The 27,432-nt window shown below is 38.8% G+C and overlaps 1 protein-coding gene across 4 annotated transcripts in view; it reads left to right on the top strand.

Moving 5' to 3' along the window:
- The window catches only part of LOC145899495 (ras GTPase-activating-like protein IQGAP1), a 30,128-nt gene extending 3,180 nt beyond the window's left edge, over positions 1-26,948 (top strand). Inside the window, exons 1-40 of one of the 4 annotated variants that reach the window (XM_082988290.1) lie at positions 3,813-4,078; positions 4,545-4,644; positions 5,607-5,841; positions 6,984-7,128; positions 7,448-7,561; positions 8,377-8,555; positions 8,691-8,778; positions 8,955-9,109; positions 9,362-9,452; positions 10,161-10,327; positions 10,702-10,866; positions 11,323-11,425; positions 11,879-12,133; positions 12,381-12,548; positions 12,938-13,080; positions 13,443-13,589; positions 14,014-14,121; positions 14,758-14,829; positions 15,242-15,311; positions 15,742-15,828; positions 16,144-16,265; positions 16,497-16,652; positions 17,061-17,224; positions 17,807-17,836; positions 19,000-19,120; positions 19,267-19,370; positions 19,632-19,772; positions 20,109-20,193; positions 20,478-20,645; positions 20,814-20,881; positions 21,012-21,144; positions 21,410-21,512; positions 21,784-21,816; positions 22,903-23,038; positions 23,182-23,269; positions 23,684-23,917; positions 24,376-24,545; positions 24,921-25,022; positions 25,299-25,410; positions 25,709-26,948. In XM_082988290.1, coding sequence (XP_082844416.1) covers positions 3,991-4,078; positions 4,545-4,644; positions 5,607-5,841; positions 6,984-7,128; positions 7,448-7,561; positions 8,377-8,555; positions 8,691-8,778; positions 8,955-9,109; positions 9,362-9,452; positions 10,161-10,327; positions 10,702-10,866; positions 11,323-11,425; positions 11,879-12,133; positions 12,381-12,548; positions 12,938-13,080; positions 13,443-13,589; positions 14,014-14,121; positions 14,758-14,829; positions 15,242-15,311; positions 15,742-15,828; positions 16,144-16,265; positions 16,497-16,652; positions 17,061-17,224; positions 17,807-17,836; positions 19,000-19,120; positions 19,267-19,370; positions 19,632-19,772; positions 20,109-20,193; positions 20,478-20,645; positions 20,814-20,881; positions 21,012-21,144; positions 21,410-21,512; positions 21,784-21,816; positions 22,903-23,038; positions 23,182-23,269; positions 23,684-23,917; positions 24,376-24,545; positions 24,921-25,022; positions 25,299-25,410; positions 25,709-25,825 — 5,067 coding nt within the window. In that variant the 5' untranslated portion in view covers positions 3,813-3,990 and the 3' untranslated portion in view covers positions 25,826-26,948. Of the gene's footprint in view, positions 1-3,812; positions 4,079-4,544; positions 4,645-5,606; positions 5,842-6,983; positions 7,129-7,447; positions 7,562-8,376; positions 8,556-8,690; positions 8,779-8,954; positions 9,110-9,361; positions 9,453-10,160; positions 10,328-10,701; positions 10,867-11,322; positions 11,426-11,878; positions 12,134-12,380; positions 12,549-12,937; positions 13,081-13,442; positions 13,590-14,013; positions 14,122-14,757; positions 14,830-15,241; positions 15,312-15,741; positions 15,829-16,143; positions 16,266-16,496; positions 16,653-17,060; positions 17,225-17,806; positions 17,837-18,999; positions 19,121-19,266; positions 19,371-19,631; positions 19,773-20,108; positions 20,194-20,477; positions 20,646-20,813; positions 20,882-21,011; positions 21,145-21,409; positions 21,513-21,783; positions 21,817-22,902; positions 23,039-23,181; positions 23,270-23,683; positions 23,918-24,375; positions 24,546-24,920; positions 25,023-25,298; positions 25,411-25,708 lie in introns of those variants that run through there. The other 3 variants (XM_082988293.1, XM_082988291.1, XM_082988292.1) reach the window with 3 other exon arrangements.
- The last annotated feature ends 484 nt before the right edge of the window (positions 26,949-27,432 follow it).

Below are 27,432 nucleotides of genomic sequence, written 5' to 3'. Positions count from 1 at the left end.
GTTTTATTGTGATTTTCGATTTAGCAAGTTTGTTTTATCTAGCTGTGAAAAGTGCTTCCAAATATCTCGTGGTTGCTTAAGGAAAGAAACTTCTTCTCGTAAGACAGTTGTTATCAAACCTTACGAGAAAACAATGAAATTTTAAAATTGTTACGTTAAGCTATTTGTGGACAAGTTGGACTATATGTAAAGTCTGCATTCCAGTGTAACGCGATTTGAAGTCACCCGTCCCTTTCCCATGCAATCAAACCGTGCAGAATTAGTTTCAGTATTTCGCATATAGGTGTGGATGGAGCGTTCAAAGCGCCGCTATTAAGAAGGGTGCAGTGCAGTGGAGCTGCGGAAGCGTTCGTCCCTTGCGTGGTCAGACGTTTTTATGACCACCATAAAACCCTCCTTCCTGTTACTATCATGCTCGTTGCCTTCTACTTGCCGTCCCTTGGTCTCTTTGCTGGCGGTGTACAGTGTGCCTAGGGTGTATATCGTGGTTGCATTATTAAAAACTATGCAAGACGTATTCTACCTTTTGTATCAATAAATAGCATTTGAACAGAGGAAAGTTGTTGATGGAATTGATCTATAGTGAACCCTATACAGTATTCTTAGTTTTGTAGGCGCTGGTGCAAACGTATTTGCAAGCCTGATAGAGGATTCCAGCTTCAGAAGTGCTTTTATTACCGAATAGTTTCACATCGCCGTTGTATTACAAAATCATTTAACATGAAGGGTACGTCACACACAAAAGAACTTGTACATAGATAGGATAATGGTGTTTTCGGTTCTTGCGATTAAATAATGAAAGATTTCGGTTACGGATGTTGAAGGCAAATACAGCACGGGCACGCCCGAATTTCCTAACTGTGAACAACGCTTTTTGGCCTGAATTCCGTCGAACCACCGAAGTTAACGGATCTGTATATGTACGAGTAGCTGTAGGGCGGCACAACCCAATATACAGTTGGGAAAACTGGATTGGCGCTGAACTGCTACATTGGCATTTTGATTTGGGGGGTTACTAAATGTCATGTTGTGTTGCTTAAATTGTTAGTGTGTAACTTCTCCCTTGAGATTGTACTGAGGTAGAAGAAGATTCGAAGCGATTTAGACTGTAAGGCGCCTCGTTGCAATGGCAAGATATTGTGAGATGTTATCGTTTTTTCTCCAGTAGTCAAGTCCTTTTGGGAGATAGTTGGCCCTTACCAGAAATTAGTGACCAATAATTGTCACTTTAATTTGTGTTTCCGCGTTCTGTGTCTTTAGCAAAAAATGTGTTTTTTTGCCAGTGGGAACTGTCATGAACTGCAGTCTATAAGTCCAATGGGGTCTAATTTGTCTACAGCGAGCTAATTAGTCGGTCGCTGTTCAATGAGCGTTTAAACCATTGCAAGTGTGACAGCATTAGCATTGAAAAGATAGAGTAGTCGCAAGCGCGTATCCTCTCCATGCATTTCACTGCGCTTAGAGTCGGTCGGTGATGGCGTCATTCATCGCGCTCAGCGTCCGCTTCCTATTCACTCGCGAGCCATCGTCACATTTATTTTTGCCTGCATCGCTTCGTGCTCAACTGCAGTATGTCGCTGTTTATTTTACAGCCGGAATGTTGTCACGTTCATGGCTCATATGGGAATCTTGCCTCCCGTATTATGAAAGTTTGCCAGTGTGTTATGTGTATGGGAGCTGTTCAGGCATTTCTTGGGTCGTGCTGAAATTGTTGATTGTGGCGACAGAATATTGTGTAAAAACGTTAAGTTTTAAATTGCTAATCCATTCGTTCATCCATTATAAAAAGAAACATAGACCTTTGTTAGAAAATAATGCATTCTTTCTGACGTTTCGCTTCTCCGAACGAATAACAAAGGTGTATGGTTCGTTATTTTTCACCGAAAGAACGAATAGATCAGTAATCATGTTTCCAGGTGGTCAAAACACATGTTCAGTGAAGTGTGTTGTTACGCTTGGTTTGGAGTGTGGCATAAGGTCGTGTTGAGACCAAAGCGTACAAATAAAGTTAGTTGTATATACGTAAAATATTCTGTCAAGCATTGCGAGGTAATTTACTTCAACGCGCCATAGCCAGGCGTATTGTATACTTGAGCATGCCGTATATTCTTAGCGGTTGTTATTATGATAAACGAAGTCATATTTTCCCGACCCTCCACGCGTTGAGGCTTCCTCAGGTCCAATGACGGAGGGCATCCCGTTGTTTGTATATTTTATTGTTATTAGAAGCATGAGCATTGTCATTAGAAGCAGTTTTCATGAAACAACTTGTTGTAAAGGGACGTGTACAAAATTACGTTTAAACCAGTGTTCCCCAAACTTTATGTTGTCATGGACTGTCTTTTGTAAGTCATGTATTATGATAAAATCATGCGTTAATTTACCTGGACATCTTGCAAAGGATAAGTTTATACATTTCTTTAAATAAAGAATAGTTGAGACAAATAGGAAAGTTTAGGAACAATTTACACTCACTGAACTCTGAAATCATTCGAACCTTTGCGGGTGTTCGTCAACCTCAGGTTGGTAACCATTGGTTTAATGGGTTGTCTGCGCATACATGTATATGCGGATCTGCACTCGGCTGTTGGTCAACCAGCCAAGATACGCGCGGAGTTATAGTGTCCGCCATATAGGTCTCACCTCCCATGTGTACAATAAGACCATTTCGTCGAATTAATCAGACACATGGTCCCCATGCATGCAAATCATGAAATAACTGCAGCTTGGAAGGCAACAGTGTACTTTTCCGTTAAAAAACGAGGTTAGGCGACGTCGGCTTAACTCGTGCTCGTCGTTATTACCGCGGTTGTGATACTAGTTACAGAAGGACGCGGACCCCACCAAGTTGATTTTCCTCACCGCCCTAATTTGGTCGATTATTTGCATTTTATGTGTGAATATAACGGAAACAATGACATAAATATGGACGAATAAACTTTATTAGAACTGATAAAATTAGTTTTTTTTTCTTTGAAGTCTGTGGACGAGGCGTGTCGATACAACGGTTTGTCGTCATAATTGTATCTCGTTTGAATGAACTACTTAGCTATGCAGAACGTGCGGAAACAATCGACTAAAAAGCAACGCTATATGTTCATCATTAATTGTGGCAACCTGTCCGAATTTATATTATTTATAGCTGCCCATTTCTGTTCGCACATACACTAAGCAAACAACCCTGTCAATCATATTAAATAATACCCCGGACCAATATGTGAAAGATGAGACAGAGAGGATGCCCTTTAAAGCACTGTGTTCTCTCGCAAGGGACAATGTCCGTTCTTAGTCTCACCCTTTGGGTCATAATTATCCTCTTGTCAAGAGGTTTGTGCGGTCGCACAAACAACTAACGTTTACAACTTTTCTCGCCTATTTGTCTTCCCAGGAAATGTTGATTTACTGCTGGCGCTAGTGTTGTTTGTTGAGACATTTCAACCTTAGAGAGGTATAGGATGAAGTTCCGGTTCGCTTTGAAGTGTTAAGTAAGTAATTTGGTTCAGGTACGCAGGCGTGATAGCACAGTACATCGAACAGAACCTTATTAAGAGCTGTGTGGATCAAGATACTCGATAGGACGTGCCCTTACAAAGTAAACCTATATTGCTTTCGGAAATATGCTTACGCATTCGCAGACTTACATCGATATTTATTGGCATTGTATAACAGCTGTATACGAAACTTTGTCAACGATTTTTGCACTTAAATCACATTGCTGCGTCAGGTGTTAGGCCCTTTTTTCTTCCCGAAACGCGCCCAATTGAAACCGAAGACATGTGTAACAATACCGACGTTTATTTCTACACAGTGTACCGCTGTCCTCCTTAAGTTTTGTGGCTTTGTGTTTTGGTCTTTTTCATTTGCCTATTGAGCTGACCAGTGCATAGCTGTAGTGTTTCGTTGTATTTTTGACGTGTCGGCCTCTGGCCCCGAACCAACTCTGCTGGAGTGGGATTACCTGCGTGAAAAAGACAAATACATTTGTAAATAATGCATTCGCAACGGACTTACAGTGCTAGCAGTCAAGGAAGCGGCAGTTCCCTTCACCGCAGGCAATCCTTGCGGGCGATTGACTACGGTGAGTGACGTCACAAATGGTTACGAGTGCGCTCGTGCGTGTCAAAATATTTGTGTTGGTCGTGCGAGTTTGTTTAATTTCCCGTTCGGCGATAATGCGATTTTGCCAACGCATCAGGTACTTTGGTACTACAATATACAAGTTGGGTTTCAATGTGAAAACGTGGATGCTAGTGTTGGTATACTCACAGTCTCACAGTGTATTTATCAGTCAAGAATTGGATCACTTTTGGTCGTACATATTGCCGACTGCGCCTCCAGAATTCATTGAACACAAACCACCCCTATATAAAATACTCCTAAGCATACTATATACAACGGCTAAATTGCGTACCTCCGAAATTCATGCTTGCGCAACTGCCAAAAAAATGCTAAAAACATTAGGCGACGTACTTTTCGGCGTGTGTGTTACGGCCGTGTGGACCGAGTTTAAGAAGCTATTGACACGGTTCTATTGTGTTGTGCAGGCATCACCAAAGATGACCGGCTTTCGGCTGAGGAGATGGACAATCTCCGCGACCAGGCAACTGCCTACGAATACCTGTGTCACTTGGAAGAAGCAAAACAGTAAGTTGATACAAGCAACATTTGTTACAACACATCTGAATTCATTGAATCAACATAATCCTTTCGGCTCCAATATTCGGGTCGATACGGATTTACCTCCACAGCTAGTATTTTGATAAGTGCGTCGGTGGGGTCCAACAATTTCCCTTATAACAGCGCTACATAAACTTGCGTGGATGACTTGTTATTGTTGCAAAAGTTAACTTGTTATGTGGCATATAAACCAACGTCCTGGCGAGAATTTGAGAAATCCCTGGCCGATTTTCCCCTATGGTTTTTGGTGTGTGATGTGTTCAAATGTTTGAAATCTTAGATTTGCAAGTCAGCAGTGGCAATTAAAGTGCATTAGATTAGTTGTCAGTGTAGCTTGCAGCTTGTAAGAAACATTCAGTCACTTTCCTGAGAAAGCTCGTTCCACTTCAACAGGCCAACACCAAACATGGCAAATATTTACCAAGCAATAAATAGTTGGTGTTGCCCTTAACTGTCAAGGTTGTAGGACAAAGTGAAAATGTGTAATAACATGCTTCTGCGTTACAAACAGTGAACATTTTTAATATCAACATCATATGTTCATATGGGTTTGCAAATACATTTCCATAAAGTAACACATTTTCTACCAATAAACCAACTACAAGTTAGCATTTAAATTGCTGCAAAATTATAAAAAAAATTAAACATTTAAGAAACTACCTTGTTATTTGGTGACCTAAAATGTCTGTGATTTTGCTTTAGATGTGCTCATGCTTGTGAAATGTTTTAATTTACTGCATTAAATTTAGCCTTAGGGCACAATTTAAAGCAGTTTAAATTTAGCCTTGTCTGCAATGAAAACTCCCAAAATAATCATTTATGATAATGATCCACTATGTATGCTGGATTCATACTAAACGCTTAACTTTTCTTAACTTAAAGTAAAAACAAAAATATATTGAGCAAATAACTGATCCACTTCTTTTCAGATGGATGGAGTTTTGCCTCCAGGAGGATCTGCCTCCGAGTATCGAGCTTGAAGAAGGATTACGGAATGGAGTTTTTCTTGGTAAACTGGCGCACTATTTTGCCCCAGAAACAATCCCTCTTCGAAAGGTTTACGACAAAGACATGAAGAAATACAACCAGAAGGGTCTTCACTTCAAACACACAGACAATATCAACCACTTGTTCAAAGCCATGGAAAAAGTTGGATTGCCAAAAGTAAATATCATTTTGTATACCTACATTTGTATTCTGTCACCTTTGCCTGTAGTTTTCAAAATGTGCCACAAACTCAGTTGAAACTGCATAAAAGCCAGTATTATCCAACTTAAAGTTTACTGATTGAAAAAAAAACTATGTTTATAATGTATGTTGGAGAACATGTTTCTGTTATGTTTAGTACTTAGGGATAAATTAGGACTTTATTCTGGTTCTTGTAATTGTAGCAACTGGTGATCATTCTGTGGTCATCCTAAAAAAACATCAATGATCAGGTTATTAAGAAAAGTGTTTTTATTTTCTACATGAGCAAGTCTAAACTGTATTACACATGACTCAGTTTCATCAGCATTCTGACCTTTTTGCACTTCCTTGTTAGGAAGTGTTTTTCTGCCCCGCCATTAACATTAGAAAGAAAAGGACAGAATGTGAAATGTGTCATGGCAAGCTTTTGTCCTCTGCTACCAGTGTAGTAAATGTCATACACGCCCCATACTATATTGTAGTCATGGCACTAATTTAATGGTGATGCAATTCTGGGTTGGCCTAAATTTAGCTTTTGGCTGAGCATCATTATAAAGTAATTGGATGTCACTCCTGTCTGTCTGTTATTGAGAATGTGGTCACTGTAAAGTCATAGTGAGTTTTCAAAAAGTGTGTTGTCATGGTCAAAGGTAATTATGCCTTTCAAGTTAACCATTTTAGGAATCATCTATTTTCAGTCCTTGTTTTGATGATGTGTGTATTTTGCATTGAGCATCCAAAACTTATTGTACAAAAAAAAAATGATTGGAGTTTTTTCCAAGTTGGTCGATCTTGCCAATGAAAAACAGGCCAGAAGGTCTTTAACCAAACAATCATGTATTTAACAGAAACATATTTTTTCCCGACTTTATGGTAGTTTGTTTATATAGTTTACATGGTTGTCTCCTTGATAAATGTTGCCATTTAAACAAGCTTGCTTCAACAAGTTGTAAAAAAATGATTGTTTTTTTTCCAAGTTAATAAACATTGCCATTTACGCAAATGTGTAATCAACAGAAAAACATTTGTTTTGGCGTTTTGTTAGTTTGTCCTTGCATGTTATTATGGTTAGAAAATATGATAAATTGTGTTACTATTCACAAACATGTGTTCGACAGATATTCTACCCCGAAACGACAGATATCTATGACAGAAAAAACATGCCCAAGACGATTTACTGCATTCACGCTTTGAGCTTGTACCTTTTCAAACTCGGTCTAGCACCGCAGATGAAGGATCTGTACGGGATTGCTGAGTTCACAGGTGCGATTGTTGTTTTAATATCGTCACACATGTTTGACTGGCTTCCAATAATAAACAGCATCTTATTCCTTGTATCTACGTTTTTTTCACTTCTTGCTGTTAAATTTGTGTATGCTTATGAAAGTGCTTGAAAATGACTTATTCGTGCTGTTTTCTGCATGTCTGTGGTAGACATCTAAGATCAAAACTCTCAAATGGTTTCTAACAAATAGGTTCTGAATAAAAATTACTTTCTGGAATTTGTTAAGGTTTAAATTTTTATGTGGTTGATCAGTAAGAAACATGTCATGCAGCCATCTTAAACAATTTAATTTTTCAGAGGAGGAACTTAACAACATGCAGAAAGAATTAGGAAAATACGGTCTGCAGATGCCACAGTTCCACAAGATTGGGGGTATTTTGGCAAATGAGCTTTCTGTGGATGAAGCTGCATGTATGTAAACATTACATTGAGTTGTTTTCATGCATAATATTTTGTCTTGTCATTAGTTTTAAGCCAGTGGTGAACTAGGTTTTATATGTTTCTGTAATGCAACTGTCATTTGGTTGTTCATTCCTAAAACTAGTTACCAATAGCTTTGTGTTGCAAACAAATGGATGATATTAGGTTTTCCTACCAGAAAAAGGACCTCATTGTGTGTTGTATTGTAACCTAAAGGGGATTTGGGTTGGAAGGCAGGGGTTCCCTTGAAAAGTTTGATCTTAGCCAGAACCTTTCAAGGTTCAAGTTTCGATAAAACTTCATTGTCAGGTTTGGTATTGTGTGCATTGTGTGCTGTGTACACAATCCGATGTGATTGAAGTTACGCAGTAAATTTAGGCTTTTCTCACTTAAATCAATACACCATCATTACATTTTTTGTTTCTTTACCATACTTAGTATAAATTCATCAAATTTAATGTCCTGAATTATGATAAATGTTTAGCAGCATACACTGATGGCCGAATCCTTTAAAACTGTTGAAGTCCGAATACGAAAGTAGATTTTAGTGGTTTATGGTTATCTATTCAGTGTCTTTCAAGGCAAATATAGGAAGTCGTAAATTAATGGCGCAAATGTCTTTCTATATTTTGTCACCGTGTTGTCCATTGCTATCAGACACCTGAAGAAGCACAAGTCATGGCAATGTATTTTTCTTGCATTCTGTGAGGCACATTTTGTCAACCATTGATTGACCACAATACCTTTGTCATGAATAGCTATATGGTGTAAGATTGATGTTATCATATATCTGTTTTTTGTGTCAGTGCATGCTGCTGTGATCGCAATCAATGAAGCATTGGAAGTTGGTGATGAGGAAGTCACAATGTCCGCGATGAGAAACCCAAACGCTTGCCTCACAAACCTCGATGAAAGCAATAAATCTGATTACCAACAAAGGTTGCTTGCATCGAAACAAGCGAAAGCAGATGCAGCAAAAAATAAGGTTTGGAAAAAATTTCTAATTCTTTATGCAGATTTTGCAATGAAAATAGCAAATAGTTGCATATATTCTAAAGAAGTTTTATTCTAGTAAATACCTGACAACTACCATATTTATGAGGTGTTTATTTCATGTTAGGGGAAAGATAAGCCCGAGGATGACAGGGATATGTACGAGGAGTTGCTCACCCACGCAGAAATACAAGGAAATGTTGCCAAAATCAACCGTAAGGAATTTAGAGATTTAACTTGACATGATATTTTATCCACAAAAGAATATTTTTTTAATGGAAACTTTTTCAATAAGTAAACTTTATTGCCATGATGGCAATCTCCCTAAGTTTCTAAGTTTTGCTTTAAATAATCATTCATCCTGTGATGTAAGCAATATATATTCGTCCAGTGGACATTAAACTACAGAAGATCAACGATGAATTGGGACAGGAGGGGGAGGGGTTGATCAACAAACTCGTCGACCTCGGAATCTCAAACGTCGACAAGAAGAATCTTCCCTGGTATCTCGAGGAACTCAGGAAAAGTCTTGAAGCCAAGAGAGAGGTACAAGATTAAATACACGTTGTTTGAATGCAAACACACAAACTGACAAAAGAAACACTGTTTTTAAGGGTGTTTTTCAAAACTATAGACTTTTTGTGTGGTTGTTGAACTGCTTTAGATTAGCGCTTCTGATTTAAAAAGAATAAGTTTGAAAACGTTACAAACAATTGTTTTAATAAGTCAATCCGCTTGTTGTGGAGAAGAAGAAATCCTGTTTAGTAATAATGTCATTAAACATTGTAAATATTTCAGGCAACAGGCGATGAATCATGCAAGTTGGACAAGGACGAAATCCAGGCAGCCATCAATGCAGCGAATCAGAGGGCAGAAAAACAAAGACAAAGTAAGCTTCGGAAGCTATGATAACATAAAAACACAGCGTACACACACTGTACAATGCTCCTGGCTCTCGTTATGGTTGTTACACGACAAATTGTACGTAATTTGTGAAACCGCCGCATCGTTTAGAAACCGTTTCCTCTCCCTTAAAGGCTCGTCGTTCACGGCGTTCACGAGTTGTTCTTGGCTCAATGGCGCTCTCCGATAATCCCGGTTGACGATAACAATTAAACGTAATTTATTTTCCGCACACGCACTGTTAAAGCTCTGGGCCGTGAAACCAGGTTATTTTCTCGTATGATTTATAATAATACGATATAACAATCATAAATGTATTTTTCGTATTGTTCCGACTATTTGTTTGTAGAAGTTCGTGATTCCGACACTTCCAAAATAGTTCCAACACATTTACATTAAACCATGTTATGTATGTCAACATTTAATGTAGATTTAATCTCTACAATAATTCTCAAATAGTTCCCGCTGTTTTTTTAAGTTTTTCTGATACTTTAAAGCAACGCATGACACATTTGTGGCCTTATGGCTCGGTGGTCCTTAATATCTGGTTGGTGATTGTGATATCGGTTTGTTGTCTTATTTCGAATGATGTTTTATTCGAACATTCAGATATTTGCTGATGCCAAATATTGTGGTATTCGAATATCGCTTTATTTTGAAAATTGTTTTATTTGAATATTGGTTGTCATGACAGGAGAAGAGGCTGTTCGAAACATCAACTCCCTCCTCAATGAGTCGGGATTACCGGAGGAATTGATGAAGGAGCTTCTTCGTCCGGATGCAGACTTTCCTCCCATCCTTGAAAAGTTTCCTCTGCTTTATCACCAGGAACTCTCCCAACTCCGTGAAAGCAAGGGAGAGGTTCGTGTCTAATGTTTTTTTTTATTATCGATCAAAATATGACACACAAATTTTCGGTTGGCTATTTCGTTTAGAAACAAAATCATTAAATAAAAAATATAAAATAAGAAACACAACTAATTTGACTGTTTTGCTGGCAAAATTGTCTACAATTGTCAAACCAATCTGCACAGGTTGAAACAGTTGCCATCTGTATGCAGCTCACAAAAACTAATTTATTCATCAGTAAATTCAACAATTTAAAAGTATTTTACTTCGCAGAGTAAGTTCATGATTGCGTTAAAGTAGGCTCCGATTTTAGTTCTCTGCATCAACCACTTTGCATTGTGGTTTGTGGGTTATATGCCCATAATTTAAACTTGTGGTTTCTACAGGACTTGACACACGAGGAGATAAGCGGATTTCTCCCACATCTGAGTGCCCTTGCCGCTCTCAACCAGGAACTGGCAGCCGGCGACACCGAAAGTATATGGAAAGCAATGCAAGAACCCAATCTCGGCCTGGAAAGACTTGAAAATGGAAACAAGACACGGAGTTGTGTAAGTTATCGCCATACGTTGGCTGCTGTGTTGTGACTTGTGCAGTCAAAATATTTGTGTAAGGTGTTTTGATTTGTAAAGTGACGTTTACTGTAATGAGTAAATGGTCACCCGGATAAACTCCATTGTCCTGAGGTCAATAGGCGCTATTATAGTGTTTTGTGTTTTTCTAATTGGTGCGAATTGATGGAGGCAATGCGAATTGATGAAGGCGGGTGTGCAGTGAATCTATACAACTTCCTTAAAGTTGTACTTGACCAAGATCACGTCCTTTCTCGCCTGTGAAAACAAAATCTAAAGGGTTTAGTCGCACGTTTTATGACGACAATGTGTGACGAATACAGATATACGCGGATATCTTGGTTGTTGGACATTTCTGTCGTTTCCGTTATTGTTTTCACCCGTTTTTACTACCTGGCTTATTCTGTTAATCACGTGTTTCAATTTCCTCTTCAGGAAGCGCTGAAGGCACAGAAAGAACAGAAGCCTTACTTGTCTTTTAATGACGTCCAAACCACAGTGGATGACGTCAACGGTCAAGTGCAGGAGGAACACGCAAGTGAGTGACGTCGTATATTTTTCTCCTTTCCTTCTGTGGCGGGGTTACGTTAAATTTTTAATGTTAGTGTAAAGGTTGCTTGGCTTGTCAGCTTCTTTTACCAAGTAAACTTTAGGCAAGATAATTGAAGTGTTTTCCAGTGTGTACATATTTCCAGGGCGTTTAGGTGTTTGACTTCAAGCAGTGTTTCAACGTCAAATCAAACAAACCTTCGTCACGGCAATAAAACGTCTGGTTTATATTCAACCTCGTAAATTGTCAGGCGGTTGGGTGTACTTGCTCGTTAACCTTTTCACTCATGATCACGTCTGCGTCACGCATAACTAAGGCTTACCTTACGCTATCATAAATGTGATTTTTTTAGAACGCCCCCGGGAGTGTTGTATAATTTATACAATAACAAACTTAGTTGAACTGTAAATATTAAAGTTTGAATTTTATTGCCTTGCGCAGGAATCAAGGCTGTCAATGACGTCAACGACGCTCTTGCGTCAGATGACCGTGACGCAGTTTTGGTCGCTCTGCAAAACCCAGCCCTTCAACTCACCAACGTCGATCCCAAGAACATTACGCAATATCTACGTCTCCTGCAGAAGAAGAAACAAGAAAAGGCTGAAGAAACTGGTGACCCCGACGCCGTGTTGTGGATCGAAGAGATTCAGGGCTGTATTGACCAGGGAAATGCGCATACCCGAATAGCACTGAAACGTGAGTAATGCTGGAAAAAATTGGAAACTGCCAGGGGCATTTTCTGTTGTGGACGTTTTGACCGTTTAAAAAAGCCTTCAGGATTTGAATCCATAATAATTGGGATAATGTGTATCTTTGACTGTCATCGCCCTTATGCATAAATCTAACCCAGGTTAGAACTTTTCTGATAAAATGGTTAACGAAAAAAGGGAAAATTCCCAATCGACTTTTCAATTTTAGTTGATCGTATTTTTTTTTCTCGCAGAGGTTTCAGCTGTGACTGCTGTCAACATTGCTATCGAGGACGAAGATTGGGAACAAACTTACGAAATGTTGAGACAACCTGACATCGCACTTGCCTCACTCACACAGGAATGCGCGCAAACTTACCACGAACAACTGAAGGAAATACGGGCAGAAAAACTTGAACAAGGTACCAGATACAATGAGAAATTCAGAAATCCAGCTGCCTTTGATTTATAATTGAATGCAGGTGTACATGATCTACCAATGGGTTTGGTGACCATAAGTTGAACATTTTGGCATTTTGTGACCGAAAGTTTGAGCGATTTTTTTTAAAACTTAACCGCTCTCTCATAGTAAGTTGAACATTTTGTCCGACAGCTGCTGCAAAAACACAGGAGGTTTATTTAAAATCACCAACCGCAGTTTTCGCACCTCTTATAATATAAAGCAATGCAGTGCATTATGTAACAAAACCCAATGATCCAACCTCCCTGCACCCCTGTCAGGAACATATCTTGCACCGAAAGACACCCAATATTGAGAACCACTTCTCTAATGGTGGTTTTTGTGTTTCAGGTTTGAAGGACACGCCTTGGGTCGCATACAAGACTAAGGAAGGAGATACTTACTATTTCAACACTGAGGCATTGGAAGGTTCTTGGGACAAACCGGAAGATTTCAACCCGGACACTGCACAGTTGACCAAAGACGAAATACAGGTAAAGTTTATGACTGTACAAATTTACCAAAGTTGAATGAAGAATGCAGATACTGTGGCGAGTTTTTTATAATCCTTATTCTGTATCTTTGGTTTGTGGTCAAATCAACACTCATCGTGTCAGCTTTTAATACAACTCCTCTCGGGAAGGTATTCAGGTCGATGTTTGTTGTTCGGGGTCTGTTTTATCTTCAGAACAACATAAATATTAACTTTGCCTTCATACTGAATATGCCTCAGTTGTAATTTGCCGTCGCTGTATTCAACGAATTTATCGCGTATTTTCGACGTGCGATGTTTTGGTATTTCCATCTATGTGTGATAATTATAAACGTGAGCGATTAATATCGGCATATCACGTAGGAGTGCATCAGTATGGTATCGGCGGCATACGACAGAGCACAACTGTGGAGGGATAATGAACCACTGATAGTTAAACTCCAGGCGTTCTGTCGCATGTACATTGCAAGGAAGGCGTACAAAGGACGGAAGGACTTCATCGCAAACCAGGTAATGATGGTGTGAACTCGAGTCTTACTCTAAAGGCAAAACGTTGTACCTATGGTATATGTGATATTGAACCAACGATCCTCTCATTGATGTCAGCATATTTCTTAATAAATGTTACACAATAAACACAGTAATTTGATGTCACATAGTAAAAGGCAATGTCTAACTGAGGGATCTCTTAGAATTTATAAGCAAGTCTTATATTGTAACTGGTTTGGTGCACTGATAGGTTTCCCGCAATGTTAGCATTTTAGTTGTTAACAAGACTATTGCAAACCTTTTATTTGTGTTTTCACGTCGTTTCAAAACTTATATTTAGCCGAATTCAATCTCCTGGGTTAACTAGGCGTAATGGATTTAATTATTATTTGTACTTTGCTGAAAACAGTATTGGATTATGTTCATTATGTCGTATTTTCTTCAGCTTCCCGCCATCACGATGATCCAGGCACATTGGAGAGGTTACAGCCAGTGGAAGAAATACAACGACCGCCTCCAATATTTCCGAGATAATGTGGACAAAATAATCATGGTAGGGAATCGACTTGTTGTTTTGTTATTTGTCGTTTCGTTCCTCGGAAGTGTGGTGACGACAGGTTAATGTTAGTTGCATTCGGAGAATAGTTTTGTGAGGTTACTTGCTTGCTTCTGTGTGTCCTAACACGCGTTCCAGTTACGTTCGCCGAGCATGTGATATTCGTAACTATTTGTTAACCTGCTTTCGTAAGTTAGTTCGCAGATAAAAGTGGTTGAATAAAACTTAACAATTTACTTCGCATGTAATATTCGTATCGACTTTACCGTATTGTCCGAATCCTCATTGTTCTGTTACTATCGTGAGTTAAACCCACGGGCATTGCGTTTTACTTGGTTTAGTTTCATTTATTTTGTGCGTTTTCTCAACCATGCAAGTATTCGTGGAGATTAATATTACGTTGTTTGGGTTGTCGTCTACAAACGTTGTTTGAAAATGCAGAATATTTGTAGCAACTCAAGTTTTTTATAACACACAATGTCTGCAACTTCCTGTCTGCCTACGCTCCCGCTAATTTTGGCAGCCTAAATGTGCAGGTAGTCGCTACACACCTTTGGCCTGCAGAATTAACGTTGTAAATTATTCAGTGACTGGATGTTTGCCAGAACCTAATTCTCCTCCTTTGCTTTCCAGATGCAAAAGTGGTTGAGAATGCACCAAGCCAGATCGAAATACAACTCCAGACTCAAGTACTTCAAAGATCATGTACGTTCCAACCTTATTTCCCGCAGTATTTTATACCAGTCAAGTTTTTGTATTTTCAAGGAAAATCATTTTTTGGAAATATGGTGACACAGTTTGTTGTGTGTGTAAATTGTCAGACTAGTCGTGTGTTCGTGTTTAGAATTTCAATAGTTGTGTTGTGTTCAACTAGAAATGGAAAATAATTATCTCAATCTTGTTTCTTGGCTGTTGTCATTGGTTTCCACATTTCTCTCTGTAGTTTCCTAAATAGGATTTTGTCTTCCTTGGAATATTTTGTTAGCAGCATGTCTCAATGTTCTATGACGAAATTAAAGTTTAAATGACGCCAACCCGTCGTTTCCAGAGATATTATCTCGACAATAAAACCACTTTTCCATTTTAAATATTCAAACAAACATTTCCTTCCCGCCAGGTGCGCGTCATCATCAAGCTACAAGCCTGGTTCCGCTCCAACAAGGCAAGACACGACTACAAGACTTTAAGTAAGTTCCGAAGGTTTTGATGACATTTTTACGAATAGGATATATGTCATTTACAAAGAGATATTTTTGTTCGAATCTTGTACTTATTTGAAATTGGATGCTGTACCTAATACTTAGTGTAAGTAGGAAATTTAAACGTGTCAATCAATTTTAAAATTAATTTTAAACACATTTCATCGCTGTTGTACCTAAAATTGGCAGCACCCTCTATCGCAGTTTTGAATAAAATCTCTTCTCTAAATTGTATTTAATTCCATTCCTTCATTGATTTTTTTTGTACCACCCACCTAAGTTTTGGGAAAAAGTTACTTGTTGCATCTTAGCAACTTTACTGGGCCACAAATCACCCGTGCCCATCTGTGTCATGTGTGTAAGGGTGTAAGCGACAAAATTGCACGTTTTTTGCAAGCAAATTCTTTGTCGTTTTCAGTCGGCGTGGAGAACCCGCCCCTTCCAGTTGTACAAAGGTTTGTCCATTTGCTCGACCAGAGAGCAACCGACTTCGCTGAGGAAATAGGTGAGAAATTGTTACTTAAGTTGAACTTACCTTTACTGCATTAGTGGTACCGGTATGACAAATACTGTATCCGGCAACAACTGTAACCACAAATAGTTATTTTGAATATTATCACATATTATGTGGAAGCAATTGAGCTAGTAATAGTCAGTGAGTTGCAGATAGTCGCTCTGTTTTTACCCATTATGTCCTGTTCGTTTTGTTTTGTATAAAATGTTTTGGATTCGCTTAAATACTGGAGTAAAACTATTCGGATTCTACCGAAACAAGGTCGATCGTCGACAATTTAATTATTATCCAACCCGCTACATACAGAACTTCAAGACTTAAAACAGCGGGTGGTTCAATGCATAAAAGCTAATAACGAGTTGGAGGAAGCTCTCAACACCATGGACATCAAAATCGGGTTGCTGGTAAAGAACAGAATCACTCTACAGGTTGGTTTCCTAACAGACAACACCTAGGGCTGTAAAAATATCTTTAGAATCAACAAAATTGTTATTTTTTGCTTAGAAAAATAGTATTGTTTTGCCACAAAGTGCTTTTTATTTTTACTGTAACGTCACAATAAACGCGGCGCCAGACAACAATCCTCTCTAAACGTATACATGTTTCAATTTGCAGAAACCGACCCTTTACCTGAACCTAATTACTATTTTTTTCAACAGGACGTGATCAACCATAGCAAAAACCTTCGCAAAAAGCAAGGTAAGGAAGCAGCTGGCAATGAACAATCCACTGGAAGTGCTGCCGGACTCAAATCGCTCAACAAGTCGAACAGAGCGCGTCTCGAGGCTTACCAGCACTTGTTCTACTTGCTCCAGGTAGAAGATTGTTTGTTTATTCTTCTTATCATGTAGCCTTTTAGAAAAAAAATCTCCTAAAAAACGTTTTGGCTTCCAACAAAAAAAATATTTGTAAATTATGCACACAAATGTTATCAACCTATCAGGAAAAATCTCTTCTGAAAAAAACAAGACGTTGTTTTCAGTTTGCAAAATGCCACGACTTTTGGCTCAAACAAATGTTATATTTCTTTGGTACAGTAAAGTATTCAAAGCAAGATCACTGCTAACGTTATAGTTGTTTTTATTGTCAACGCATTAAAGTCTATGTATTATCATTTATGCAAATGTTATCAACCAATTTTCACCCGTTGCAAGTTATATAGAAGTAATCAGGATGAAAAAAAGGCCGAAAAACATTTCAATGAATTCCGACTTTTTCTTCAGACCAACCCGACGTACTTCGGTAAACTGATTTTCAAGATGGCGGCTGGTCGAACCACAAACTTCATGCAGTCGGTCATTCTCACCGTTTATAATTACGCATCCAATCAGCGGGAGGAATATTTACTGCTCAAGCTCTTTAAGACGGCTTTGCAGGAAGAGATTGAGTAAGTACTGAAGGGTGTTGCGGTGAAATGTACGGCTGGTATTTTGTGTTGCTCGCGGCAGAGTTTCCAAATATTTTCTCTTTGTTTCTGTCTTGGATAAATATTAAATAAAACAAGTCACCATTAGTTTTTGCCCAGAAGAATTTTAATTTCTTGAATTAAAATGGGGCCATTTTAATTTCGGTGTGCAAAACGCCTTATGATAAACACTAACGTTTTCGTGTAAATTCCAAAATTAACTTACATTTAATATCTAAAAGTAAAATAGTGGTCGATTGTTTGTGGACCTGTATAACTTATATTTATAACACGGGTGGCTATATTTGCTCATTGCTTTTGGCAAGGTGGCCTTTCCTAAGCTAAGTTACAAAGTGCGCTAAATACGATGGCAATGGTTAAAATTAGGAATAACTGTACTAATAACTTGCATTTATACTGGACGTAGTGCTATTCCTTTCGAGCTAACGATAAGTTGCCTAGAGTAAAACCCCATTGAACCTGTGTTATTTGGTGTTATGTTATAAGCTTATGAATGTTGTTGCTTATAACTGTACTAACACCTAACCTTGGCTAACTTCTCAGCTATATTGCCGGCAACGACGACGAATCAGGGTAAGGTTTCCGTCTGTGTTTTCGTGGCAATGTTATAGCTGATCGTGTGCCGTATGCTTCATGCTCTTGCTGCTGCTTTTGTTGTTGTTGCTCGGTATCCACTTTTCACTTACGCAAAGCGATAACGCGTCTTGTTGTTCTGCAAAGACCTTGATTTTATTTCTCTGTAAATTTATCCTTCTTCAGCTCTGGTGGGTGAATTGTTGATTGATTGCAATTTGAAACTTGGCGATCATACCTTCATCCATATGAAGTATCATATATATGTGCGTAAGCACAAGTGCCAGATTTTGTTTTTTTTCTGATAATTATATGCAAAATTTCTGCGATTTGGAACTTGGCAATAATTAATTTTGTCATAACCATTCAGGTTCATAATAAATGTACTTCTGTAAGGATGGGAATGATTGCCAGACTTTGTTAACTTGTCTAGCACCAAAATGCATTGGGTTTAATTTAAAGAAGATGATTTGTAATTAAATTGCGACGGTCAGTATGGTCCCATGCCGCAATGATAATGTCTCCGACCCAGCAATCACAAATCTGCGGGAATTTTGAGAAATTTCGGTTTTTTAACCAAAATAGCATTTCCTATTTCTCTTTCGTACTCTTGATTTGCTTTGCAATTAGTTGTAGAAGAAATTTCCGTTAAACGTAGCTACTAAAACATTTTGCATGAACCACATAGTAGAGAGCGACATTAAAAGTAAACCGGCATAGATTTCACCTAAGTCTGATTGAACTTCTGTTCCACCTATGGTGTGATGCGCCACCTAGTGTTTACATCAGGTGTTTGTTGGATTGTACACTCTTGTGTGTTTGGGGTGGTGGGGTGCGTGTGAGTGTGTGTGCGTTGCTGTGTGTTCAACTTCCAACCAGTGTTAACGATGACTTTAAACGCAGTTTCTGCTTGTATGCAAATCACTATCCCCGGAATTCCCCTTATTACGCAAAGTCGAATTTGCATACTAGTTGTTGCAATCATATGTGCATCCGTACAAAGTTCTTGTCACCATACATCATCCCTACATGCATTCCCCCGTGCTTCTCTCTCACAGAACAATGTTCGTTCGATGTTCTGGCATGATTATTGGCTGGCACATGCGCACAACGCCTTTTGTCTCTCGACTTGTCGATAAAAACTTGTTGTTTTAACCTAACAGATCCAAAGTGGACAAAGTAAAGGAGATTGCTACGGGGAATCCCCTCGTCATCAAGATGGTTGTGACCTTTAACCGAGGTGCCAAAGGTCAAAGTTCGCTCAGGCAAATCCTGGCGCCCCAGGTGAGAACTGACAACATTTTCTTCTCGTTATTATTTCAGGGATTTGATATCGTGAATGCCTGGATCACAAGATAACTTGGGTCTGGAAATGTGTAGCCTTGCCTCAGTTTCAAGTTCCTGTAACTTAAGTTCCAATTGTTTTACAGGTTAAAGAGGTGATGAAGAACAAATCTCTGAGCATCAACATGAGCCCGTTGGAAATTTACAAAGCCTGGATCAGTCAGAGAGAAACGGAGACTGGGGAGGCGTCGTAAGTAACTACCTGTGGCTTCACCCTTAACCCACAAGACAATTTTGAAGCAACAAGGACTAAAATCGCTTCTTTGTTTCAACCATAGTTTGAAATATAACCACCTGTAACTTAAACTTCGCCCTTACTAAAGGTTAATTTCCTGTCACCAAACTTAAACTTGAACCTTACCAAAGGTCAATTTCAACACCACGAGAACTAAAAAAAATGTTATCCCTCCTTAGCGAAATAGTAAATTTCATGGTTGGTTTTTCTGTACAGCGATCTTCCATACGAGGTATCCACTGAAGAGGCGATGAAGCATGAAGAGGTTCGTAAGCGTGTGGAGGATTCGATCACCCAACTTCGTACAGTGACTGATGGTTTCATGACCGCTATTCTCAACTCCATCGATGCCATTCCGTGAGTTTTGTTAGTTTTTATTGGGAAAGTTGTTAATCTGCGGGTCATTGCCGATTTTAACCGAGCGTAAAATTTCAAAAAAGATTAACGACCGATGTATTAAATAGCAGCCAGCATATCAAAACAAAATGTTTTGTCTGTGAAATGTTCTGCTAAACTGCTCGCCCGCGAAAACCATAATTTTTTTAAAATAATTGATACGTTTGACAGATATTCTATTTCCCATAAATAAACAAAATTCCAGTTTTGTTGTAAACTCAACATTAACCCTCTGTAGCAATATGTGTCCGCAATATTCTGTTCGAATATTTGTCTAAATTGGTCGTTTTTTAACAGATACGGTCTGAGATACATCGCCAAATGCCTGAGGAATCTTCTGAAACAGAAGTTCTCTGACACTCCAGAAGATGAAGTTCTGAAGGTGCGATAAACTTGAACGCAAATCTCTTAAACATCCCGGGCTGGTTTTGCTTTGTGCAAAAATTTGTACAAATAATTGATTTTCAAAAAATAAAAATAATCAAGAAAAACGTCTTTGAATTAACTTTACATTTGACAACGTTGCGTAATGTTGATCTACACTAAAATGAGTGCAGATTTTGTATTATGCTTGTTGTAGTCAAGGTAACTTTTTACATTATTTCCTTAAATAAAGCTTTAAACGGTGTACCTCTTCATAATATTCCGCTATTCCTGGTCATACAGATGGTTGGCAATCTGATTTATTACCGATACATGAATCCGGCAATCGTGGCCCCAGATGCTTTTGATATCATCGATGTATCGGCGGGAACTTCAGGACTCAACAACGATCAACGTCGTAACCTTGGATCTATTGCGAAGGTTCTTCAGTTCGCAAGCACAGGAAAAACGGTAAGAAACACCTTTTAAATATCCGATAGAAGTCCGGCGTGATAGCATAAGAATATTGAGTAGTTGAAGTGATTAACCTCTTTGAAAAAATGTTTAAGACCAGTTTTGACGCAAATTATGTCTTTGTTTGTTGAAGAAAAATAGTTGGAAATGTTGTTTGTTTGTTAGTTCGCTGGCGATATGGAACATCTTCGTTCGATCAACAACTACCTGATGGAAGCTTACCAGAGATTTAAGTAAGTGTTGTTCGTGTGTAGAATTTGCACGTGTATAATAAAAAAAACGTGTTAATTGTAAACTGGAAGTTGCTCACATAAGTTTGGTAAAGTGGGCATTCCCAGCATAATGTTAAAAATTTTCTTCCAGACGTTTCTTCGAGGAAGTTTGTGATGTTCCGGAGCCAGAAGAGAAATACAACATGGATGAATATAGCGATGCTATCCTGCTCGTCAAACCAGTCATATTCATAACCATTAAAGAAATTCTGGACACGCACAAGGTAAAGCTCTAAGTGGGCGGCTGTAAAGTGTCAACTTTAGTTGGCAAAAATGTATGTTTTTCTGTTTATTTTGTTAAACTGTTAAATGCTTTGAACTAAATGGAAACTTCCCTAACTGGGTAAAACAGGTAAAACAGAGATCGCGAGCAAAAAACGTTTTTGAAAGCCCTGCATTACATAACTGGTTTTTGGTTTGTTTGTTTTCCCACACGCCAAGTTAATATCGGGTTTATTCAAACTAATTCAAAACTTCTTGTTCAAACAGTTGCTTCTCGAACACGCTGATGAAATCGCTCCTGACACTTCCGACCCTCTGCACGACACACTTGAAGAATTAGGGGAAGTCCCGGACATTGCGACTTTAGTGGGTGAGTGAATTTGAGAGTTGGGATCTAATTCACAAAAACAGTGTTCACGCTTCACACTTATATCGTCAGTCACGATTTTGGCTTACCTGTAATTTGTATCACGTTGCAAAACGATCTGAAAATCTTGAATGAGGTTTTATAAAGCTTGTATAGTTAATATTTCGCCGCTGACGTTTGCAATATCTGAATGTTCATCAAACCGCACAAGAACGCGTAACAAAACGAAACCTTGCAACAAACTTTTTGTAAACTACTTTGAATCGCCCAAAAGGTTCGACCATCTCAACCAGGTCGCCGAAACGAGGTAAATATAGATATGCTTGCAGAGGTGCATTATACTACCATAGAAATGCATGTACCATGTGTATGCTTGTACCGCATGCCACCTGATACTGTAGTTCCAACTTCTGAATCTTTGTAGCCGGCACGGGAATTTAAAACTTTCGTAGTTTCGAAACCTAATACCAATACATGAAATTGTTATTAGGGTTATTAGGTAATGCTATTCGGCATATCTTAGTATTTTGTTTTGGATACGTTTAGAAACTACCTGAATATTAAACAACATTATAAACGATGGAACTGCACAACACGAGAAAGTTTTTTGTATGAAGGAACTTCAATTCACAACTTACTAAATGTCACTCTATATACTGTGTAATTTTGGTGGTACATGTTGCATGTTGGGAGCAGTATATGATGTAGCTTACGTTAAAAAGGTGTTTAGGTGTAAAAGTATGCCTTGGTAGAACAACTAACCCCCTGCTTTTGGTGTTTGTATGGTGTAGTTAAAGGCTTTAGTGTACTGTACTAACACTATACAAATATGCTAGACTAACACTAAGGGCCTTAACTGTATTGGGCATTTGTACAGAGAATGTAACATATCTGTACTGCATGTGGAATGATGACGTCACTTACATTTTCACTACCAGGCTCGATGTAAGCATTTTGCTATGACGCAACATGCCTTGTGTATGGCACTTGAATTTCTATTCGCCGCGCATTGAAACTCTGTTGCCATTAGGACATTGTCCGTATCGTTGTAGTTCAGTTAAGTTCCATTTTTTACGTGATAAGTCGACATGTCAGTGTCGAGTACGAAAACATTGTCTTGTCTCACATACCTTCATTCCTCGCCAGTATTGCTTCATGCTATTAGTCATGCACTGTAAATCTTGTAGCCACACCGTGCATGTAACACAAAATGGGAAGATTTAACCACTGTGGTTTGAAACTTTCGTCGTATTAGATGAAAACGTATCAGAAATCTCGTACTCAAGCATTTCAGTAAATGTGTTGTTTACTCTCGGTATTAATGTTAAATAACTTCCCACCCTGTGGTGTTCCAAGAGTAAATTCGGTAGTTTAATTGTGTGACGTCATACAGGCGACCAACAGGACGGCGGAAAACACGACGACCATCAGATGGAGCAACTTGTGAAGACGGAAGTCTCACTCACACTTGCAAGTCGCATGGAAGTGAAGGACGATGACGATTCTGACATCAAGAATCTTCTGCTAAGGTGGGAAATTGTTGCAAACTTTTACCGATGACGTTGTTATAGCAACCATGACTCGGTTCGTTTAAACTAATAGGAATATTTGCAGACTTTATTGGCACAAAACAATTTAAAAATGTCAATAATGTGTGAATATATGTTTATAGAACAAAGAGAATGGTGATCGACATAATTAGAATCCAGGTTGGCGAGAATCTTACTGAAGTTCTTGAAACCCCAGCGACCGATGAACAGGTAATCACTCAAGTCTTACCATCACAATTCTTTCACTAATGCTTTGGAGAATACGTTTGGCTATCGACACCTGTATGACCGCATGCTATACCTCGATACAGTGGGCTGTAACAATAATTAGGACACTGTTTTTTTCATCGGGTATCGCATTCACCAACAGTATTGCAATTGAATTTTGGCAGTCTGTCTTAAGCTCAACTTGCAATTCCTCTCAACGACTCAACAACGCCAACATGAAACAGTTTCTTTGCGGAAAGATTGACGTGCAAACTATAATATATACACATGAAATAACGAAGACCACGTCGCACAACTTCATGTAGTCGAAACGCTGGTTGAATACAATCTACGTTAATTTGATACCAGAACGACAGTTTTCGTAAATAATCTTTTCAACATCTTCATGTTTTCCAGGAGGAGGAACATATGAGGAATGTGGAGAAACTGGAGGAGAGGAAGAAGCAGGAGCAATCAGATGACACGGATAAAGAGGAATCCATGCTCCGGACTCGATCCCTCCTCAATGAGAACAAACTCCCGCTGGAGGACATGAAGAGAAGGGTGAAAAGGAATCTGGAGAAACTTGATTCCCACGGGATCGTGTCATCCAAGGATCATTACCAAACCATCGTCAATTTTATCGCGAGAGTAAGTTTGTTTTATAATTTTTTATTGATTCTTGAAATCATTCCCTAATCTGTTACAATTATTGTGATAATATCCACCTCTTGTACTTTATATCACAAGCAGCATGGGAACAGGCTAAAATAATCAGTTAACTAAAATATGATAAGCCAGGCTAAAATATTCAGTAAAGGGGGAAAGTTAATGAAACGCTAAATATTCTGATATCCGAGGTCGAATATTCGGTTTCATTTACCCGGTTCTCTTGGTTTGTTGAAGCTCCATGAGCGATTTTGTGCACTCATTTAAACAGCGCAATCTCACAGACATTATTTCACGTAAATTAAAGTTTCGTAAATCTTTTCCATCGCCGGAGCCTCCATCCAGAATATAATCGTTGCACAGACGAAAATTCACCAACAACCAAGTTTAAACAACAGGTTATCAAAAAACCCTGATCTCATATCAATTCTTACTTGCAGGACATTCGCAACCAGCGCAGATACAGACAACGCCGTAAGCAGGAATTGACCAAACTCAAGCAGAACATGGACAGACTCACTCAGAAGGCGAAGTTCTTCGAGGAGCAATCGGATTATTATAACCAGTACATTAAGAGCTGCTTGGCGAGTCTCGCAAACAAAAGCAAAAAGTAAGTGACGCGGTACCGAAAAGTTACTCCTCTTCTGCTTATTTGCCGAGTAAATACTTTTCTCTCTGTTGGTCACGATGGAACAAAATCCGTTCGATACTTTGTTTACTCATAATTTTATTTATTTATTAAAATAGTTGACCAGGTCTTAATTTAATGTGGTTTCAAAATCAAAGCGTGAAGTTCCAACCAAGAAAGTCGTACTCGTTCAGCACTTGCTACGACGGAAATCGCGCTTAAAACGTCTTACAAATTTTTTATATTTGGTTTGATCAAAATCAGTCAAGTCCCTGTATGAAAGATTAACCAACCACGTCACATTCATAGCATTAATATATTTCTAAACGAAATCAAACTTTGATTTTCAACCACCAGGAACCAGAAGAAGAAGCGTAAAGTACAGGCGGTGAAATACACGGCGTCCGAACTCCACAGAAAGAAAGTTCTGCTTGAAATCGAGGGACTCGAAACATCACAGTGAGTTGTAAAACAAGTTGACACTTATCGCGTGGAAACGGACGCAGAAAACAAAAATATTGAAAAATTTGTAGCCGATGAAAACTTTATTTGGAAAGAACAAACCATCCTAGTTGTACATTTCACAAAACTTTTGGGGAGAAAACAAAAAAAATATCGAAAACTTGTGTGAAAAAAGATGTTCCCTTTTCGGGAATTCCCCCAAACGACTACATGTTCTAGGAACTTACAATTCACAACCGCACGAAGTCGAATTACACAAATATTCGTCAACAGATTCCGCAACGTGATGTTCGAACTCGCCCAAACCGAGGAGGACGTCGGTCGTTTCGATGTTTCGGCAAAATTCCTGGGAGTCAACATGGAAAAAGTGAATCTTGTGTTCCAGGTGAGAGAAGTTGTTGATAAAATGAATCTGAGTTTGGTGCTCGGTTAAATGAATGCAATTGTGTGTTCACGAACGTTTATGATTTATCTTTTGACACAAAAAGGCCATCAAACAGTGAAGACTCAACTTTTTAGTTGAACTTTAAACTCAATTCAGAATAGTATGAGATGACATTTTATTGATAAGGAGGCGCTTGATTGAAAAATTACCCGAGGAAATCGAATGAAATAAATCCGCAAACTATTTTAAATTCCAACAAAAGTAATTATAACACTCCCCTCATCCATTCCACCTCCAGGATCTTCTCCAGCTCCAATACGAGGGAGTGTCGGTGATGAAGATGTTCGACGGAAGAGCTCGGATCAATGTAAACCTCCTCATCTTCCTCTTGAACAAGAAATTCTATGGAAAGTAATTCCACCTCATGCCAATATGATGGATCGGTTTTACCAGATTCTGCGCCGGTTTGAACCGGTTTAATCCGCCTTAAACCAGTCTCGTGCCGCGCTCCATACTGTGACTCACCAGTGTCGGTCGCGGATATTTCCTGTATCTTTTAACGCTTACAGTACCCCGTGCATCGTTTTATTACCCAGGTCCAATCGTTCTCTCTATCTTGTGAATATTGTGCGTATATTTTCGCCTGAGCACGCGCTGACCCTTAACCGTGGATAACCTTTCCCTTGCCTTGTTGTTATCGCGTGCGGTATTACCAAAAACATTCTAATTCCGACGTACTTAACTAACGATTGGTATTCGTATAATGAACGCCATTAACCCAGCATTGTGTGAATACGAACGTGAACTTGATGCGACCGCCGGAAACAGCATTCCTTTTTTCTCTTTTGTGCCATTCCATATAGATCGGAACTAACGTATCCACCACCATTCCACATCCCAGTGCATTAGTTAAATTGAACCTTATTTACCAAAGCGTGTTCCATTTGTTTAAAAAGTCGTTTGATTCGTTACTCTCCATTGCTTAGTTGGCCAAATAGCATCAGTATGTCCATTATAAGTCGGTGAACTTCGACATTAAATACAATACAGCTGAACTCTCCAAGCCATCACCGAGGAACCCCAGTAGGACATATCCCACACCTACCACGTTACAATAAGTTACATTTAAGAAATGATTGAAAATAAGTCGTATCCACGAAGTTTTTGGAACAAGTGTGCGTTATGTAAATATTCGTATAAGCAACCTATCCTGACCAAACAAATCAAAAGCATTTTTCCTGGTTTTCCAACAAGCTGTCACACCACAAGTTTGCACTAATAAGTTAAGCCTTAACTCGGCGTCGTAGCCTTGCTGTTGTAACTTTGCAATCATTACTACTGCTGTATGGTGTATATGTGTATCGTGCTCTATAGTGCCTGCTGATGACCACCGCATAGCTATTATTTCTCCAGCTTTGCTTGGTCGTTTTTCCTTCATACGCTCCGCTCGTTTCAGTTTTAACTTTGCATTAAATGACGTCGCTCAACTTCACGGTTGACCGCACAAGGGGGGTCTTGATTAATAAACGTTTCGTAAACGTTCATCTCATTGTTTTGTTAACACGGTAGTTTTTGAGGCAGGAAATCGTTTTTACGGGTCTTGTCCGAAACAAAAAATGTTTTTTTTGCCAAAATTAGCTCGATTTTATCGGTTTGATGCAGATTTGGGCAGATTTTGAAGCAATTAACAAAATGGAATCGGAGGCATCAACCAACAATAGGTTTTTTTGTTAGATACAAGTGGAAACAGTTAAATCCGGTTGAAGGCAGAATGGACAGGCATTTTGTCATTTTAACCGGTTGGATCCGGTTTTAGCAGCCCGTCGAACATTTAAACCGGTCAAAACTGTAATCCAAAGCTAAAATGTTTTTTGTGATGTCGAAAAACACCAAAGGGAGCCTATAATTTTTTTGAATAGCTGTCAACATTGGCTCAGAAACACTTTTTGTTTTTAGATGGTGGGCTGAAAACTGTCTGACATCAAACGTATTTCAAATCGACAAAAACAATTTAATATTTCA

The sequence above is a fragment of the Ascidia mentula genome, chromosome 4 (genome assembly GCF_947561715.1).
Source record: "Ascidia mentula chromosome 4, kaAscMent1.1, whole genome shotgun sequence".
Lineage (NCBI taxonomy): Eukaryota > Metazoa > Chordata > Ascidiacea > Phlebobranchia > Ascidiidae > Ascidia > Ascidia mentula.
This window is presented reverse-complemented; position numbering and strand designations above follow the sequence as displayed.